This window comes from Pristis pectinata, chromosome 6, assembly GCF_009764475.1.
Source record: "Pristis pectinata isolate sPriPec2 chromosome 6, sPriPec2.1.pri, whole genome shotgun sequence".
In the NCBI taxonomy this organism is placed as follows: Eukaryota; Metazoa; Chordata; class Chondrichthyes; order Rhinopristiformes; family Pristidae; genus Pristis; species Pristis pectinata.
Window position 1 is genome coordinate 69,921,564 of NC_067410.1, and position 21,515 is coordinate 69,943,078.

A 21,515-nucleotide genomic window follows, 5' to 3' on the forward strand; every position below is an offset into this window, starting at 1 on the left:
AGAATTGAAAATTAAACACAATCCAAGGATGGCTGCATAGTTATCTCAAGACCCACAGTGCAGATGTGTTACAAGTCAAACATTAGAACAGCTTCTAAATAAAATACAACGCTGCATTCCAGTGATTTTGCTTTAAAGATATGAAAAATGTTGGAATAATTAATTTTTAAAAGGATTCTGCTTTCCACAATAAGTATACCTCTCAGTCTAGGACACAATTTCTTTGTGAGAGCATCTTCTGGGTTTTTGTTTTAGTTTTTCCTGTATTGTGCAAGAATTATAACTGTTAATTTCTCAATATACTGATTACTGTATAATTGGATAAAAGATACTATCAGATGCTCATCTGAAAATGTGCTCTGAATATTAAAACATGGGGATGAGGATATAGTGTTCAACTGTCAACAAAAAAATCCTTTGAGAATTACAGTAGCACTGTATTGTAAAAACAAAATGATTTTTTTTTAGATAAAGAGAAAAACAGCAGCTGCTATACAAAGGTGTGCAGATGGGTGTCAGTAATGTAGATATCACGAGAGAAACAGTTCAAAACCTGTATACAAATTTTATTATGCAGAATATGCTTTCAATGTTTTTAAATTTCAATTTTTAAATAAATCATGCATTTAAGGAGATGAAATCCTTAGTGCAAACTCCAATATGGCTAAACAATGGGGGTCCTTTATTCCAGTAGGACATTTTAAGCATTGCCTCAACACAATGGAAGAGGGTTCTTGCTACTGTCACTTTATTAGCAGACAAAATACCTGCAATTAACAAAAGTAGAAAAGCACCTTAATAAAATTAAGGCCGCATTGTTGTTTTTATGGATTTTGATTTGCTGTCCTTCCTGATAATTTGTATTTAACTGGAACAAATATCCATAAAGTGTACAGGTGCATAAAGCATAGAAAGGATAGCAAAAAGTGGCATGTGGTGAGTTCTAATGTAGTGCCAGTGTGGTGGGACCAAGTTTATGCCTATAATCCATCTCTCCTTCACCACCACTCAGCTGCCAATTTAACCCTTGCCCTCTGTAAGGCAATTAGGAAAGAGGATGAGTCGTGTCTACTTTCAAAAATAAATCCAAATTAATTTGAACAGAACTGGAAAACCATTAAAAGCACTGGTTTTTAGAAAAGTGACATGAAGCAAGCAGTGACAGCAAATTAGGTTCACTGCATTTTCTTTAATTCAGAATGCACTTTAGAGACATGTTCTGTGTATATAACTCTGTTCTCAGTCTAATATTTAGCATTACGTTTGTACAGAATCTTATTTTTTAAAAAAAAGTGATTCAAAACATGTTTCTCAGAAACTAAAAGAGTCCTTCAGTCACCAAAGGGTCAATTACCCAAGTTCCCTTTCAAAGGGAATCTTCTGTACACCTAAATACAGTAAGCTGCAAATTCAATGTTGCATTATAACTGGTGGCATACAGTAGCTGCAGCATTTTTTTCCATAGTCATCTTCATGTTGTATAAACAGATTTTGATTAGGCCAAGATGCTGTAAAAGATTTACTATTGAACAATTTTAAAATACAACCTGAACAAGAAGTGGATACAGCCCCTTTAAGAGAGAAAGCTCCTTATTGGGCACTGGCCTGCACATGCATGTTTTAACAGCAAGGGAAAGTAAAATTTCTTACATGTCTCTAGTTACACATTGCAGCCTTCATGTAGCAACTGCATAACTAAGAAAACCTTGATTTCTGGACACCCAGAAATATTTCAACCAACTTATCGATTATAGCTGCATATTTTGAAATGGCTATACTGTATTGAATATTGCAAATATATTAATTTCAAAAAAACTGTACAAGGCCAAAAAAATTGTATATCTTCAAAAGGGGCAAGAAAAGATTAGGTACTCCTCACAAAAACCGAATGGATATCCTTACAATATCCAAACCACCTTTAATACATCTCAGTACTAAAGCACTTCAACATGTGCATTATAGAATTATCTTATAAATACATTACTGACAGGATTGTTATGTAATGTTCAACCAAACAATGGATGTTAACATGACCAACATTGAATAGACCTGTTAATCATGTATTCTGAATAAAATCCAACAATAAACTGATAAGGAAACAAATGTTTATAGGACATGCACTGCATTTTACTGCACCATTAAGTGTTACATTTTCAAACCAGTGATTCTATGCTCAGAAACTTGTAGGTTAGTGCAGAGCCCTTTGGAGTGGCTGCTTTGTACATGAAACATGATTGCATTACGAATGAAGGGGCCACAACAAAATGCATTGAAGTACCAAAGACAGACATGAACTCAAGGTGACAGATTATTTTTTAATTAACTGATATTGGTTGATGCATTCAGAATTCATGATTAACAACTTTTTGTTTAAATAAATCAAGAGTTTGCTTGTGTTCAGTAGTCGTCAAGTGTCTCTATTTCTCCCATGTTCAGGCGCTCTGATGAAGCATTTACAGAAAAACCTGCAGAGTGAAAAAAAGGCAACATTTATTTATCTATCCTAAAACTAGAAAACATACTTCTGGTGTTTCACACCTTTGAAACTAACCTTTCTATTGGATATGGCTGATAGTTTTTAAATTGAGCATCACAATAAAAGTTATTCGCAGGGAATTTCACCAAAACGATTCCCATCATTGATTCAGTTTATTTGAAACATGCAGCCTATTCTAGGTATGGTGGCAGCATAGTGATTAAATTATCAGACTAGTAATCCAGATTTGCAAATTCAATGGGAGCTGTGGAATTTAAATTTGGTTAATAACCTGGAATTTGGGGGAGAAAAAAAAAGTAATCTTAGTTTTCATTATGTCTATGAAAACTGCCAAGTTGATGTAAACAAATATGATTCATAACTGTCCTTCAGGGAAAGAAATTTGCCATCCTTATTGTCTGGCCTATATGCAACTACAGACACACCTCATGTAGTTGATCCTCAAATGTTCTCTGAAGTGGCCCAGCAAGCCACTTAGAAGTACCATCACCACTGTCTAAACAGAGGAAGAATGGGTACATCCTGTCAAGCCAATAGGAAAGACCCACATCATAGGTGGTGGCACAATAGCATTGAAGAGCAAGGGAGTAGCATAGGAAGTCCTGAACATTGACTCCGGGTCTCATGAAGTCACATGGCATTGGGTCAAACATGGGCCAGGAAACCTCCTGATTACTACCTATTGTCCTCCTCAGTTGATGAATCAGTTCTTCTCTATGTTGAACAATACATAAAAGAAACTAAGCTGGGGCAGACAATGCACACTGGTTAGGGATCTTCAACATCCATTACTCAAAGTGGTTTGGTTGTACCACATTGACCAAGCTGGGTATGTCCTTAAGAACACGGCTACCAGACTGATTCTGCAACAGATAATGAGTGAACAACATAAGGGGTAAACCTACTTCATCTCATCCTCACCAATCTACCTGTGTTAGAAGTATCTGTTCATGACAGTATTGGTAGAAGTGACTGCTGCACTCTCCTTTTGGAAACAAAGTCATATCTTCACATAGAGGACACATTCCCTCATGGTGTGCAGCACTACAAATGAATGCAGTGTGATGGACTAACAACAGATCTGGCAGGTCAAACATGAGGCACTGTGGACTTTCATCAGCAGCAGAAATGTACACCAATGCAATGTGTAACTTCATGGTCTGTGCCTCCCTCATTCTGCAATCATCAAGCCAGGGGATCAACATTGGCTCAATGAATGAAGGACATACCATCAGGCATACCTAAAAATAATTTGGTGCCAATCCAGTGAAGCTGCCATACAGGACCACTTGCAGCTAAGCAATGAAAACAGCATTCAAGAGACAGAACTCAGTGATGCCTAAATGGATGTTACAATTTGTTACTTAACGCAACATGCAAAATGTCTAACATAAGAATCAAGAACAGACTGAACATTGTGAATGTGTTTGTTGTTCAACATCCTGTAGTATAAAACTTCAGGATACTGAACCTGGTATCCTGAAAAGGGCTAAAGTCATATAGTTCAAATATGGTCATGCTTTAATGCTCAAAAGCCAGAAAAATAAACTGAGGGACAGAAGGACATTTTAAAATATGGTACATTTGCAATGATATTTTACACATATTTGGATTAGTCAAGCCCCACAGTTACTAAGAAATTGCATGCGTTTTCCCAATGTGGTCACCACACACTCTGTCCAACAACAGAGTATTCAAGCACAAGAGTTGTGCTGGAGTTTAACCAGTTAGAGCCAAGCAAGAAAAAGCATTGCTTGATCAGAAACGATCACCCTATTTGTTAGATCAACTAGAGAGTACAGAAAATATCCCAGACACTAATTCTAATGTTAACCTTCCAGGTATTATCATTGAGTCACAATAGTTATATATATTTAGTGTTATGTAATATGGTGAGCTTGTGTAATCCAGGTGCTTTACTGCATGTTATCTTCTCTATGTAATACCACAAGTCAATTATAGCACGGTGCTTACTAAAGGAATATAAGAATTAGGAACGGGGAAGGCTATTGGGCCATTTGAGCTATTTATTCCAACTCTTTGCTTTCTGTCCAATAACCAATATTCAATCCATGTCAGTATCTACCATTCTTCATGATCATGGTTGATTTTCTATTCAATGGCACTTTCCTCATATCCTTTGATTCCCTTAATGCTCAAAAATATAGTGATTATGGTTTCCAATGAACTCAATGACTTAGCCTCCTTATACCTCCAGGTGAGACTGCCAAAGATTCAAGGCCTGAAGATATTTCTCATCACCTCAGTCCTAAATGGCCTAACCCTTTATTCCCTTTAATCTGAGACTGTGACTCCTGCCTCTAAACTCCTCAGCCAGGTGAGCATCATCCATGTGTCTAACCCATTGAGCCCTGCAAGAATTTTGTAGGTGTCAATGACACCTCCTCTCATTCTTTTGAAGTCTGTAGAATATAGGCCTACTTTACTTGATCTCTCCTCATATGGTAAATCTGCCATCCCTGGAACCAAGCTAATGAATCGATGTGCTCCTTCAATGGCAAATACATCCTTTCTTAGGTATGGAGAACAAAACTGTCCTAAGACCAAATTACACTTCACACTCTTATCACTTGCTGCACCTACAATTTGCCTTTCAGTGACCAGTGCAATGGTTGCTTTGAACTAGCCTTTTTACAATTTAAAAAATAAAATCTGCTTTTCTGTTTTGTGCACCACAGTGGAGAGCTTCACACTTATTCAACATTATACTTCATTTTCCATGTTCTAAGCTACTCATTCAGCTTGTCTACATCCCCTTGATGCATTTTTAAATTACTCTTGCCTATTCAGAATTTCATCTAGTTTTCATCATCACCAGCAATTTTGGAAATAGAACACTTTGTGCCCGCAGCCAAATCACTGCTATTGATTCTGAACAGCTGGTGCTGAAAAGTTGTGAAGAACTGTGCAACAACTTAAATTGATATGAATACTAAACAGATGCATATTCCCAAAACCTAATATGATTAACAAAAGTAAATAACGTTCGAAAATCTTAAGCTTGACTTTTGACACATAATGATATCAAATTCTTTGAAAAGTGTTATGATCCTTCTTTGCGTCTCCTCTCTTTTTCATCTCCACCAATTACTTTCCATTCAGGGTTGATGCTAGTGTTTTTTCCCTCCAAAAGACCCGAGTAGCACCTGCGCTCCAGATAACACCATCTGGCTTCTTTTCCACTGCATACACAGGTAACATTTTCCACTCTGTGCACTTTGTAGAGTGGTCTTAGTCTAGTTGGCTTTGCAAAGCTCATTGCTTAACTGCAGAGTTACAAGTCTTAGGCCACATTACCTAAAACGGCATTGCACCTGAACTGTCGGCTTATAGATTCAAAATATTCTGCTTGTTTGGTCAGAATGAAATAAAGTCTGTCCATTTTACTGCAGGTAATTATGACCTTTTCTTGTTCTGCAGTTCTCACGTCACATTTGAAAGTGTGTAAAGCAGTGTGCTTCAGCAAAACTACTACAGTTGGCAAAGGAAATACCAATTGACCATCAATGGTCTGCAAAATTATTTGGTGCAGAACCCTGCTCAGATCCTAAATTTTGCAAAGCTTTATCTTGGTTAAATGCACAGTAATGGTATGGCTGTGAAAGTTAAGTACCAACCTAAGATGCTGGGATCAGCACGTATCATCTTCTGCTTTTTCTTTCTCTTTCCAGCCTGTACAGATTCAAAATTTGGTTGCTGATTTCTGCTGTGATTTGACGGATAGATGGACTGTAGACCTGTTTGAATTTCAGAGCATCCTGAATCCTAAAGCATAAGGCACATCAAAATCAAATTAAATAATATATTTCTTGAAAAATATACAAATTAAAAAAAAACTTTTTTTAAAGCAACAAATTATCTGCAGACATGAACAAAATCCCTTCTTTTCTTAGGCTTTTGTTCCCTTTGAAATTTGCCTATTTGGATTTTTTTTTAAATGCTTCCTTACATCGAACTATTCATTAAATATTTTAACCAATTTTCTTTGGCCACTGAAGCTCGGCACTGTTTCGCCCCTTTCTTCAAACATCAGCAAGTGGAAAATTACAGGATTAGTGGCACTGTAAAACACTTCTTTTTAAAAATAAATCAGCTACTGCCAAAATAAATCAAGACTACACTGACTGTTGTGAATAGTGGGAAGAAGACATTTCTGACAAAAAATATTTAAACCTATGAAATTATGCTTGTATACTGTGCCATGAAATTATGCTTGTATAATTTTAAAGTTGTTCTATATTGTTTTAAGCAAAAAGATTCAAGGACACAATGCTATAATTGAAATTAATATAAAATACATAAAATGTAAGTAATTTCAAGTAAAAGGTTAAAAAGTATAGATATCTGTACGGTTTTAATTATAACCTCAAGACATCTTGAAATGCTTCACAGTTAATTAGTTTTTAAGAGTGCTCTCATCAAGTGGAAAACATGAAAACCAACTTGCACACAGCAAGGCCTCTCAAACAGCAACATAATCATTCTGGTGGAACTGGAAGCCAAAAAGCAAGTACACTTATGAAAGGAACTGCAAATGTGAAAAAGGATGAGCTTAAATTTTAAACAAAAGTAGAACAAAGTAGTTCATTGGCAGAGTCAAACTTGGAGATAACAAAATACATTAACGAATGGGTTTCAACAGCAGAGGAGCTGAAGTAAGACTCGAGTTGGCTGATACTATATTTAAGAACAAAAACTCCTGTAAACAGTCAGTAGATCAGGCAGCAATTATGGACAGCTAAGATTTCAGGATGAACACCTTTCATCAGAATTAGTAAAATTAGAAGACGCATGTTTTAACTTGGGAGGAGGAGGAGAGAATAAAGGGCATGTCCACATCTGCAGCCATACAAGAAACAAATATAGGCCATTTGGCCTCTTAATTGCTCTACCATTCAAAGATCATGACTGATCTTTTATCTACAGTTTCCTGCCCTCCTCCTATATCCCTTATTTTCTTTAATATTCAGAAATTTACCAAATTTGTTTTGAATTCAATTGATGATTGAGCATTCACACTGTTTGGGTAAAGAATTTCGAAGATTCACCACCCTCTGAGTGAAGAAATTTCTCTTTAGGAGAGATCTCCACTCCTTTGCTGCCTCCCATTACAGATATATCTTTTTGTTCTCCCCTTCCCTGCAACTTAAAACATGCTTATTTTCTAACTTCTCCTAGATGGGCATGTTATATCTGTTTTTTGCTCCACAGATGTTTCCTGATCCTCTCTCTCTCTCTCTCTCTCTCTCTCTCTCTGAGGTGGTCAGTGCAATGATAAGAACATTACTTGACACTTTGTCCACGTCTGAATACTGAAAATTATCTGAATGCAGGACAAGTAGTCTGACAGCTTACAAATTGGGGTTGTTGAGGTAAAGCTGGGAGCTATCAATGTACAGATGGAAATTGAAATCACATTTGCAGGTGATAATGCTAAGGGGCAGAAAGGAGACCACAAAAAGGGGACCAAGCATAGATCTTTGGGGATTGCAAAGATAATTGAAAGTGTGGGAAGAAGAGCTATTACTGATGATTTTCTAGCTACAATTAGATAGATAAGAATGGAACTAAGTGCAGTTTTATCCACCTGAATGACAGTTGAGTTGTGTCAGCGTAGCATGTTGTGGTCAGTCATGTCAAGGGCTGCAGATATGTCAAAGGACAGAACATGACAAACATCAAGGATGTTACTGATGACTTTGTTTACAATTGTTTTGACACTGTAGCAAGAATGGAAACCTGACTGGAGGGACATCAGCCAGGATTTCTGGGGAAGGCAGGCAGAAATTTGAAACTTTACAGGAGACTAAGATGATTAGCTAATGCTAACCAATGCAGAAAATTGGATACTAGAAAAGTATTATGATAGTACAGGGGCAGTGGAGGTGCTAAGAGAGGTGGCAGAGGGGCACAATTTGATATCATTAGAACACTTCTGGTTTGCAGTTGGTGTCAATGAGAGAACTTAAAGAAAAAAAGTAATATTGGTAACTCTAAGTGATAGCAGGGCCAGGAGGACAACACTTCTGCAGATGCTCTGTCAGTACTCAATTGGTAAATGTTGACAAGTGAGGGAAGTTTCATTGTATTGGATGATGGATGGGTTATAAATTGCTGTTCAAAAATGTCAAGACTGAACAAATGTAATGTGATTGAAGAGAACACTGGCTGTGAAACAGAAAAATAGCTGCACAAGAGAGCAAGTACATACAGGGCCAAGTGAAAGTGAGCAAGAGAAAAGACACAAGGGACCAAGAGAAGGAAGGAAAAAACATACCCATGACAAATAAACTGATGTTCTAAATCTTGACGTCAAAGTTCACCATGTGCTCAGAGAAACTGAATGAGAAAAGATGATGTTGTGCTTCCAGATAATTCTAGAACAAGCTTGTTTTGGCAGAGGACTCTGAAGCCTGGAAACCTTTGATGTGGCCCAACCTTTCTTTCAGAATGGACAGCTATGCCAAATGTGCATCAGAACCACACAAGTATAAATCTGGACTGGAGGGAATGAAGGAAGTTCTCCTGAAATGAAATATCAAGCTAGTAGACTGCACATAGATTAGACAATGCCATCATGAAATATCAGTCAGTGTTTGACATGTAGTTGCATCAGCTATGCCATTAGATAACTGATTACCTGTAATGAAAATTGAGTACATTAGACACCCCTACAGCCTATATAATTCTAATGTTTATTGCACCAACCTGCTGTTGTGGCAACTGCCGCTGTTGATTGGCTCTCTGTTGGGCACGGCGTCCTAGAAACTGCTTCGCAAATTCTTTTGTTTCTGGGGTATCACCAAGGTAAGCTCGGATATAATCATGAACTTCATAAGGAGAATCGACCTCTTTCAAGAAGGAGACAAATGTAGGAACTGGAACGAGATAAATAAATACCTCAGTAGATAAAGTTTTCTATACGCGGACAGCAATATTATCTATATATTTAAACTTGTACATATATCCTTATTGTTGGAGGAGGAGCCTATTATCATTCAATGCTCAAGTGATATTAGAGAAACACATTTAGCAGTACAATTTTTTTCAACCTTATTAAAGAAAATTTGAAATTTTGCATAAAAAAGTGAATGAACCTGCTGGGCTTCAACCTTTCGGCTTGGGATATTAATGCACTGATCTTAGAAACCTTGGCTAAGGTTAATTGTATAAATTAGTTCTCACCATCCAAGTTATTAGCTGTGTTTAGAACTTGCAACATCTGCTCACACCATAAGGTAAATCCATCTTGTGCTTTGTTCACCCCCTGAAACAACTTCACAAGCTTTTCTTCCTCTTCAGCTTTTTTATTTGGTTTGTTCTGAACTCCATGAGACTTTCTGAAATAGCAAGTTAAGTATTATGATTATTAAGAGATCAAAATATCTCAGACTTTAGACACAACTGATTTTTTCGATGGGTGGGTAAATGGGAAGGAGCCAGACCACATAGAGATGCGGGAGGTTCAAGGAAAGATTAAATTCGTTTGACTGGTACAATGGAATCAGTCAGGATGATTTATGAAATTTAACTTTAGTTGGGCAGGGAACTTTAGACAGGGTTGGGATGCACAGAAGAGGGGTAGAGGGTAGAAGCTGCAAATCATTCTTGAAACTTCAGATACCTTTCCAAATCTAAAATGTTAGCTCTTATAGATAATAGTATGATATTGTAGAAAACGTTAAGAACCAATTCTTAAAGGAATGCAAAATAAATCTCAGTGAGACACACAGGAAGTCAGCTCCCATTCCTCTGTTTACTTATGATTTCAATACTGTTCAAATGAGAATGGATTATTGCTATCAATGGGTTTAGAGATGAGCAAATTAACTGAATTATTATTAATGCATTCTTCCACAGTCAACAATATTGTCCATAATCACTACAATATAAATACCATACTTTAGATATCACTCAAAAGAACAAAGTTTTTCTTTCCTACTTAAAATATATGGCAGGTGTAACTTATAAGCGAACATAATATCCAGAACCCATGCTTTGTTTTTTTGGCATAAGTTTCAGAAAAGCAAGGAATACTAATGGCACAAGAAAGGAAATACTGGAAGTTTTCCATAATCTGCAACAGATTCAGCAGGAATCTTATAGGTTTTTTTTAGAATATATAAAAGCTTCTTTGATACAAAAGCTTTAGAATATATACCACCAGGCTCAAGGACAGCCTCTACCCCACTGTTATCAGACTACGAGACTCTTGAATGGACCTCTTGTACGCTAAAATTGAACTCTTCTACCTTGTCATGGCCCTTGCACTTTGACTACCTGCAATGCACTCTATAACTGTAACGCTATATTCTACATCCCACCCGCCCCCCCCCCCCCCCCCCCCCCCCCCCCCCCCCCATTTGTACTACCTCGATGTACTTATGAAAGGAATGATCCGTCTACAAAGCACGCAAACAAAAACTTTTCACTGTATCTTGGTACATGGGATACCAATTATTAGAATATCGGCAGTCCTGTTGCAGCAGTTGAAAGACTTCCATTATTAAGCTAATAGAGAAAACTGTCCTCAAGACAACTCTATATTCAGTGATGCCAATTGTTATTACTATAGGTTTCCCTATACAAATCTTTGCTCAATTATATCATATATTGCACTGTAGATATTGTATCACTTTAAAATCAACATGTTACAGTTCATTATAGCTAATAATAGGACTTTGGTTAAGTTATTGGTTCTCTTACCCAGGGTTAGAATTGTTCTTGTTACTTTTGGAAGTCTGATTTTTTGCAGGAGGCCCCACTTCTTTTACAGCCTCATCCCAGAAGCCCACATTTATGTTCTTGTTATCTGGAGCACCCCAGACACTGCTTATGTCTGTTCCCCACTGGTTGGTAGGACTGGTGTTGACTGAGCCCCATACAGAAGTAGTGCTAACTGGTAAACTGGAATGCTAGATAAAACAAGCAAAACACATCTTATTAAAAAAGAACTAAACTGCAGATGCTGAATATCTGAAATAAAAACAGAAACTGTTGGAAATACAAAACCAGTCAAGCAGCAGCTATGGGGAGAGAAAAAAAATGTTAATGTGTCAGGTCAATGACCTTTCACTGGAACCGGTTCCAATGCAAGGCCTGTAAACTGAAATGCTAACTTTCTCTCTCTCTCTCCCTGACTATTCCCAACACTTTGCTTTTAAGCCATTCTACAGTGGATTTTAAAGTATGAAATATTGTTAAACAATTGTGTCATAAAACACTATACTAGCAGATACAAACTTCTGTCTTTTCATCTCATTGAAGTTCCCATTTTACATAAATGTTCAAAATTAGAACAGGCTACTTTATTCCAAGTGACAGCTAGTAGCCTGTTTTAGGTAAAAGGATAGCTCATGAAATCTCAAGACTCCAATGCACATAAAATAAATTGACATTGACTAAATACAAAAACCAAAGATCGACTTCCACAAGACTGCCATCTTGTTACTTTACCATATCAAGCAGAACATAATTTGTTTCTTTTTCCAAAACAAAGGTCCACCTTATGGTCTGATACTTATAAGACAGTTTGGCAGAGATAACACGCAATCATTCCTCTCAAGCAATGTGAGGACAAGAAATATATAGATTCATCCCTTTCACTTATGTACCACACACATTTTGTTCTTTAATTTAGTTATTGAAATGGTTTATTGGACAGCTCATAGTAAACAAGCACTATGGGTGAAGGTGATACAATAAGTGGGCACTGTATCTTTGAGGCATGAGATTTAGAAAAGTAACATATAGTATAAAACAAACATTTCACAAAATCTTGCGCATTTAAAGTTTTTAAATTATTGGAAAGCCAGTCAATTTAATATCAGCAACCAAACACTGCTACTGGCGATCCCAGTATTTCAGTGTTGGGGGGATGGGGGATTTGTGCCCCTAGAAAACAGTCCCTATTGTGATTTTCTGGAGCGCAAAGCCCATGTGTCAAGAAACGCAAGTTTGAAAAAAACTGAATTTTGTGTTGATTTATTTACTCGCCCAACCCCATACAAAATCTTTGAGAGCAAATTTTATTCCATATCTCAAATTTTTGGGCAGTGATTTATGAATTCTGTAAGGGTAAACTTCTGTAACCCAAACAACCTTGGGAACATGGGATCGCCTGAACTAACAGATACTTAAAATGGATTATTATTTTTCATTCTCAAACACACACAACTCAAAAGAAACACAGAGCAAATCAAAGAAATTTTTGGCAAGAACAACGTAATTTGCACTAATGATTTCATGGAGCCCTACAGTTCTACCCCAGGGAACATCAGTCAATTTTTTCAATTTTAATTGGTTTAAATGAACTGTCATTCTTTCACACAAGCTACAAATTAATACTTTTTAAAAAAAAATTACTTCATTTGATTTGAAGTGATACATGCTGAAAATGATTTGCAACAAATTAACTTGAACAAAAATGGTGCACTACAATACACTGTAGCATACATGGATTACCTTATAACTAACTGTAATACTAGTGTCAAAAAGTTCAAATACACTCTTTTCCTCCCATTAAATGATAAACGTTAATGAAAACTTGGGAGATGAACTACGAAAATATCACTCCAGTGTAAATTATCCCTTTTTTCATTTATTTAAACATAAAACGTCTTGTAAAGACAATGGCAAATCAAGATGTAATTCTTTTATGTTTGGATTTTACATAATACTTATTGGTTTAAAATGAGATATTTTTAAATGCCAACATTATTTTTTTTTAGAAATAATCAACTTTCAGATGAAAGACCCACGACACAAAACGTTAATTATTTCTCCGCAGCTGCCGCCTAATATCGTCAACATTAGGTTTTTATTTCAAATTTCCAGCATCTATGACATTTTGCTACAAGATAAGCCACTCTGGACAACAGTGCTTCACACATTTATGACATCCATCCGTAGGTTCGTCATGCAGATGATATGTAACAGCAAAATAACTTAAATCAACGTATGAGTATTAGTTAAGCAGCTTTTTCAGAATGAGTTATGACGTGGTGCAGACTCAGGCCAAAAGGATTTGTATTATTGGGATAAATAAGGTAGCTACAGTATCTTTTCTTACTTATGCTCAATCTTCTCCCACACCCTCATCTCATTCAAGGAATCCCTATTTCCCTAAATAAAGACCTCCAATATATTTTTCCTGCCCCTCCCTAACCCCCTGCCAATTAACATAAGCAGATAATCACTTCATAATCACCACCCCAACCCTCAAAACAAGTTAACCCAACCTGAAGGGAGAGGTTGGGAACAGTCAGAGGAAGGAATGCTGTTTGGACTAGCGGTTTGATTGGAGCTAGGGAGAGGTCCTTGGACCGAAAGGGTTGATGACAAGGAGCGAGAGAGTAAGATGAGTTTTCAGTGCTGAGGGGGCTTGAAAGCATTGGTTATGAGGAAGTCCAACCTATTTGAGAGAATAAATTGTGGAAGATCTACTATGCCCAACAATCTGTAAATTATCCCAGCAACACAAGAGAGGGACAGTGGGACCTAAAAGAATTTTAAAAGTGCCATCCAGCTTCACGATAGAAAGAAAGTGAAAAGGTGCTGAGGAAGGGAAAGGTAGAAGCAGAGACAAAGTGAACAGAAGGCATCAAGTAGTTTTTTTCAAGATCAGAGAATGTAAAGAGTAACATCACTGGGTAAAGGGATTGCACGATAAGAAATGGAAAAATACAGTTGTTAATGAAATTATAAACCTATGTTTCAAAATAATCAAAAATCCATTTGCTAATTTGTAAATCTTGTTCAGTTTTAAACAGCACTGAAATAAAACGTTACTGCGATAGAACTGCATTGAGAAATTCTTACTGAATGTAACTCAATTTGATAGATAACTCATCCCAGCACAATCCAAGGGAGAAAAAGATTGTTTTTCTTCTATTCCCCCCACTGATCCATACCACACATTATAAACAGTAAAACAATGTAGATGCTCAAAATCCAAAATGAGAGCAAGCCTTTTCAGAAAAGACTTCATATGAAAGGTCACAGGGGAAAAAAAAATATTTCCACATATGCGCCCCAATCTGCATTTTCGGTTATAAAACCAAGTCCATTTGGTGGAAGGGACTACATGTCAGGGAAGGAGGGTTACCTGCTGGCCATTTGTTCAACCAAGCCATTCTTCTCACCAAGCTTACCTGGTTCCTCTCTGATCTCTTATTTGATGATTCCTCCCTTTTAATTGCTGTGGTGCTCTTGTATGAAGACTCCTCGTGGCTGCCAGACATGTTAAGCTTCATTGCTGCTGACTAATTAGAGAGGGAGAGCAATTCAGAAAGGTGGCAAGGAAAATAGATGGTGAAAGGTGACGTGAAAGATTCATAAAAGAGAGAAAGATATACAGTTAAACAATTAAGCTTGTATGGCATGATTCAGATTGAATACTGCAAGCTGAGTAAAAATAATAGAATTTCAATGTCAAGCAAGACTGCTGGAAGAACTCAGCAGGCAAGGCAGCATCTCTGGAGGGAAATGGACAGCTGACATTTTGGGTCAAGACTCTTCATCTGGATTCTTGACTGTCCATTTCCCTTCTCAGATGCTGCCTGACCTGCTGACTTCCTCTAGCAGGTTGAGTTTTTTTGCTCCAGATTCCAGCATCTGCAGTCTTTTGTGCCTCCGGAATTTCAATGTCATATTTTTGAACTTCAATGGAAACCAGTGGCAAACAAAACCAGTCAGTGACAAAATACAGACTTCTCAGTCTGTGTGAAAATACAGACTTCTCACTCTGTGTACCTCACTACAGAAGTACAAATAGTGCTAGAAAATCAAATGCAGGCAAAACTGACTTCTCACTTTGCCCATGGACTCACCATTAAGTGTAGGGGCATTCCTTAAAATTACAAGGTAAGGGAAAAATATGCTCTATATTTGACCCCTTAGTTTGTGCCAGACGTAGCTAGTGCATATAGTGTCATCCTACATATTAGAATGGAATTGCTGAGATTTATAAACTTTATTTTATTTTTCTTTATTTGTCTGTATATTTACATTTTTAATTAATTAACATCAGAAGTGGCTTTAAAGTATTGGTAATGTTTTAATTAAAATATTTTAGTTTATAAATCATTTAAATCAATTCCAACTGCTGTTAAATGTTAAGAACAGGCCTTTGAAAGAAACAGCGGTGCTGGGGAAAACTTTGAGAGGCTTGGAAACTGCCCAATTGCAGGTCAGTATTGGAACAAATACCTTGATGACTAGGGAAGGGAGGGAAGTGAGCCAAGCGGTGGGGCAGGTGAAATATGATAGGTCCTGTTAAGAGTGGCCATACAGTGTTGCTGCTGGAGAACTGCATTCATGGAAACTTTAGACAAATAATTTTAACTAATTGCAAAGAACAAATTAACAGGAACCATGATATCAGTAGATTATTTTAAACCATACTTTATTGTCTTCTACTTTTTGGCATGGTCAGAATTATTTCAATTGTCATTAGGGTTGGATTGGAAAAAAAAGTAAATATTTTTAAAAAGGCAGAGATTCCCACATTTCACTATAATCAAAGACATCACAGCATTCTTGACTGAAATCTACTAAATTTTCTGAGTAATACTTGTCAGTGATTAGCTTTCTAAACAGATTGTTATGGTAGTGATTATAAAGGAAAATCATAGGAGTTCAAAAACATTCAAACAAAATTTGAAAAACTCTATTGGATGCATGAATGGTGCAGGATTAGACTGTTGCAACACAAAGAGACCATTTGGCTCTGAAACTTTGCTCAAGTATTCACAATTTGCTGTCCTTTTTATAAATTCTTTTCCAAACATTTACCTATTTCCATCTGGGCAAATTGAGAAAATGGCAGATTAAATGGTAAGAAAGTGTTAATGGATGTCTGTACTTAGGTAATGTCACAGACAAAGTATAGGGTACTTTAAAAAGCTGATGGCAATCCACATTCTCAAGTCTGAGGTTGACAATGGGACAGATCTTCCACCCAGGTACAAGGGTTTTTGCTGAGACTTACTGTCAATACTCCTTGGAAACCTCAAATCTACTTCAGACACAGGCTTAAGCCAACAATGGCATCTTCACCATGCTGCTTATTCGCTGGCTGCCCTTACACTGCACAAGTGGATACCCAATATAGTTCCAAGACACACTGCAGGCTCCCAGACTTCCCACCTCTCAAGCTGGGAAAACTGCCTGCTGAGCCTGGGCCAGGCAAAACATAACACTATTATACTGAAAGCCATGAGAATAAAAAACTGCCTGACAAATGGCAAGGGGGAGTTTATTTGATTTTAATTTATGTAGCTTATTGCTTTTACATGAAAATGTTTGTGTGTATTAAGCTTTCAAAAAAAAAGTTAACCTTTTTTTTAATGATTTCTGAGTGTTTTTCAATGTTTGCGAACGTCAGAGGTATTCAGTAACATTCAATTTCAGTGACAGATTTGAGAGCTTGTGGAGAACAGGCCAAAACCTCATTTGGTGTCAAAGCTTTTCAGCAATTGCAACCAGGCACTTTTGCTGAGAGAGGCCCTGTGCTTTACTGCAATGTACCGGGCCATGTCAATATTCCATAAACTAACTTTATAACAGAAGTCTGAACCCAGGATCATACTGGAGAAAAACACTATATGCACTCAGTGACCTCTAGGTGGCAGGAGATATTTTCTAATGTCTTTTTACATCAATTGGTAATTTATTTTGCATTTAGTGGAACAGTGATTGCAAGAATCACATTCTGTAGTATGGAGACTCCAAACACAGATTTAGACTTACCATTCAGCCATGCTAGAGTTAAGTAAATGTAAGATATTTATCAGAGATACAAGAGACTGCAGATACTGGAATCTGGAGCAAGAAGTTAATTGCTGGAAGAACTCAGTCCAACTCAGTCCAAAGTCTTGACCCAAAATGTCAACCGTCCCTTTACCTCCATAACTACTGTTTGACCCACTGAGTCATATATCACACTTTACTACTTGTTTTGTTTCCATTTATATTCTTGTCATCAATTCCTGATATGGTGAAATTCAGGAGACAAATGTACTCATGAGATTCATGTGATTAAAGTCTTCCTGCACAATGCTGCACTATTATGTACCGTGAAACTATTTAACATTTTCTAAACTGTTGACAAATGCTCATACTTATATTTTCTGGAATTAGATAAATTTACTTTCACTGAATGTGGTAAACAGCGAATGGCATAAAATTTAACTCTTTCAAATCAGTTATTCTAGATCAGTGGAAATTTAACCATAGAAACCCAGAGGATTTCTGATGCTTTGCAGGTTCAACAGATATAAGGTTACCAGTAGATATGGTTATAAATGACTGAGGTAATGAAGAAAAAATAGCACATACAGAAGCAAAATACTGCAAATGCTGAAAATCAGAAATAAAGCAACAAGATGCTCAGGCAGCATCTGTGAAGAGGGAAATAGAGTTCAAGTTTTAGGTTGATGAATTTTCATCAAGATGAATCATTGACAGTTTATTCTTGAACTTGTGCTGCCTGACCTGTTGATTATTTTCAGCCTTTTCTATTTAATTTTTCATACAATATAGCCTAATTTTCTATTCCAGCAAAGTTAGGACAATACAATGAGAACATCAGCACATTACTTCGAGGAATCTTGCTATCATTGGACTGAGATTTGATGAGAACAAAATATTTTGTGACTTCTTCTAAACAAATATTCAGTTAAAAACATTAACAAAACATTTTTTTTTAAAAGAACACTTACTGTCCTTGGCTGTGCTCTGTTTTCCTTCTGTTTCTGCATTTGCCTGAATTCCTCTTGTTGAATTTCCAAAAGTGATTTGGTAGTAACTGAAGCTTTTGGAATATTACCCCATCCTGTCAGTTTCTGCTGTTGGTTTTGCTGTTGTTGCAAGGCTTTCATTAATTCCTGCTGCTGCCGTCGCTGTGATTGGCAAAGTAAAGCATGACATAAAAATGACCAAGACTTTAAAAAAAAGAGAATACAAACCATCCCATTTCTTCCCTTAATTTCAATTTTTTCCCCCTGGTTTTGGCTTGATCCAACCTCAAATTTCCTCCATCCTCTGAGCCTATGAGATATCTTCGCCCCAATTATATTGTCAAACAGTATCATCAGCTATCAAACAGCTTTAAGCAGATCATTTTTACTGATTTCTTACTAGCAGCCACGTATTCAGCCGCCAAAGCCTTAAGGCTCTGGAATTCCCATCCTAATAACTTGCCTCCTGATAACATAGCTTAAATAAAATTCAGTTATTCTCCATTTGTGATTTGGTGACAAATTTTGCTTGACCCCCATGAAGGACGTTACATGAAGTTGGAGTGTTGTATATACAAGTAGTGGCTGATTCTGGCTTATCAGATGTCAAACAAAATTGAGCTGATCCTGGAAGCAAAATTAACAGGTATAGAGATACAGTTTCTACCATGAGTCAATTCAGCCAGGCAATGCAGCAATTCTTTTTTGTAACTCAAGGATGGGACAGTTTTAATAGTTTAAAAGTAATGTCTTGCCCAATGTATACCAAAGTTTTTATGGTCAACACAATGTTCAAAAGCAGTAGGTAAATGAGGACCAGTTCTTCTAAAAACATTATTGACTTCACGATTTAGTTCAAAATTCCAATGTTCACCTTTAAATATTTGTACTACCTCTTCCTGTAGTTGCCTCTCCCTTTCCTCCTCCAACTTCTGTATTTCAGCTAAGGATAGTGTCCCCTGGGATTGTGTTGAGACTGAAGATGACTGCTGGCCCCACGTTGAAGAAGAAGGAAGCTGAAGAAAAATTGGACTAAATTAGGATTAAATTAAAAATTAAAAGATACAGAACAGTGAATTCAGGTTGTTTTGGTTCCAGACTGGTGCAGTGAATCTCTTAATTGTATTCAATAAACATAAGTAAAACTTCTCAGTGCTGCTCAACATTTTACCTATTAAAATGTTACCCATTTTATGCAGATGTGAAATTTACCACATTGATGAAAATTAATTATAGTTTTCAAAGTCACAAAGGCAACAGGTTACAAGTTTAGCAACAAACAATCTGCTGGAGGAACCCAACAGATTGAGCACCATCTGTGGTACTGGGGAGGGGGGCGGTGGTAGAAAGAGGAGGAATTGTTGGTGTTTTGGGCTGAAACCCTGCATTAGGGCTTTTCTTGTGTCTCCAGATTATAACTTTAGACAGTATCATAATAAATTCCTTTCCTCTAGCAGATAGAACTATAATGCTTTCTAAGAAAAAAATGAAAATATACAAAATTTCAGTCACAATTATTCTCAAAATTTTACTTTTCTGTGCAGACAACACTGCTTTTTTATCCAATTCTTTGAGATTTAAAAGCTGAGGGCCAACCCTTGCAGTTCCCCACTAGTGAGTCTTACAACTGAATATACCTTTTTACTCCCACTGTTTTATGCTCTTAACTAGTTCTCCATTCACAGCCCTTAAACCAATGAACTATTTTAACACAGGAAAATAGGAGCAGGAGTAGACCACTCAAGCCTGACCCGTCATTTCATAGAATTGTGGCTAATTGCCCCAGGCCTCATCTCCTCTTCTGTGCCCTTAATTCCCTGATCTTTCACAAATTAATATATTTGCTTCTTTAAATACCCCCAATGATCTAACCTTTCTCCCCTGTGGGATACAAAATTCCCGAGATTCAGTACCCTTTGTGAGAAATAGTTCCTTCACACCTCAGTTTAAATGACCAATCCCTAATTTTGTAACAATAGTTTATCCAACAACTGTTTGCAATGGCATTCAAAAAAATTAAGATCCAGAAATTATAGATAAGAGGGAACCAGTGGATCTACCTCACTATGCAGATCTTTAAAACTACTAGATTTATCACACACAATTTCTCTTTCACACAATGTTGACTCTACCTTATCGCATGAACTTTTGTACAACCTATTAATCTTTAATACTTGATTAATGCATTTTCCAACAACTGATGTTATTGGTCCACAGTTCCACATTTTATCTCTGACTTGTTTCTTGAACAGCTGTGTTACATTTGTTATCTTCCAATTAATTGGAAGATTTCCAGAGTAAACAGAATTTTGGAAGATCACATTATCTTTTCAGTTACCTTTCAGCACTCTAGGGTGTAGATTCTTCACTCTAGGGGAATGTTTAGCTTTTGGTCTTCTAAATTTTCAGTGTTTTATTTCTTCAATATTGATAACCATTTTAGATTGCTTACTTTCATTTAGATATTTCATTCCCCAGATTACTGGTACACTGGTCTAATATTTGCATGGAATGCCTGTGCTGTTCATAGAATTCAGAGAGTTATAGAGCACGGAAACAGGCCCCCTTGGCCCAACTAGTCCATGCCTACCAAGATGCCCCATCCGCCAGTGTTTGGCCCATAACCTTCGAAACCTTTCCAATCCATGTACCTGTCCAACTGTCTTTTAAAAGTTATTATTGTACATGCCTCAACCACTTCCTCTGGCAGCTCAGTCTACACACATGTGTGTAAACAATTTGCCCCTCAAGCTCCTATTACATCTTTTGCCTCTCACTTTAAACCTATGCCTTTTAGTTCTTGATTCCCCAACCCTGGGAAAAAGACTGAGTGCATTCATCCTACCTATGCCTCTTACTACTTTATACACCTCTATAAAATCACCTCTCGTTGTTAATTCATGAATAAAGATCATAATCCATTTGTGCGGAATGCCCAACACAAGCTTCCTGGATGAAGCCGCAAAAGCTCTGTGTTGTGGAGGGCTTTCCATACATAAACCTTGTCACTTGGTGTGCACAGTTTTGGGGAGAGGGATGTATTAGCCAACTATCATGGCAATGTTTCTGACATTCAAAAATATTAAACACATTTATGCTATTAAAATACTGAAATTACAAAAATAATAATTTAGAATTAAAAATAAAAATACTTCAAAAGAGAAATAAGCTGAAAAAAAATCAAAGAGTGTAAATTAATAAAGTTTTAGCTTTGTTCCTCATGGTTGTTCCTCTCCATTCAAATGAATGGAGATAAA

General features: G+C 36.8%; 1 protein-coding gene across 3 annotated transcripts in view; it reads right to left on the minus strand.

The window, feature by feature from the left end:
* Window positions 1-550: 550 nt before the first annotated feature.
* gigyf2 (GRB10 interacting GYF protein 2) overlaps window positions 551-21,515 on the minus strand; it is a 107,182-nt gene continuing 86,217 nt past the window's right edge. For all 3 annotated transcript variants that reach the window (XM_052017303.1, XM_052017301.1, XM_052017302.1), the window contains exons 23-30: window positions 19,152-19,274; window positions 18,241-18,420; window positions 14,671-14,781; window positions 11,225-11,433; window positions 9,704-9,858; window positions 9,227-9,396; window positions 6,136-6,283; window positions 551-2,465 (exon numbers count right to left, since the gene is read on the minus strand). In XM_052017303.1, coding sequence (XP_051873263.1) covers window positions 2,398-2,465; window positions 6,136-6,283; window positions 9,227-9,396; window positions 9,704-9,858; window positions 11,225-11,433; window positions 14,671-14,781; window positions 18,241-18,420; window positions 19,152-19,274 — 1,164 coding nt within the window. In that variant the 3' untranslated portion in view covers window positions 551-2,397. The remainder of the gene's footprint in view (window positions 2,466-6,135; window positions 6,284-9,226; window positions 9,397-9,703; window positions 9,859-11,224; window positions 11,434-14,670; window positions 14,782-18,240; window positions 18,421-19,151; window positions 19,275-21,515) is intronic.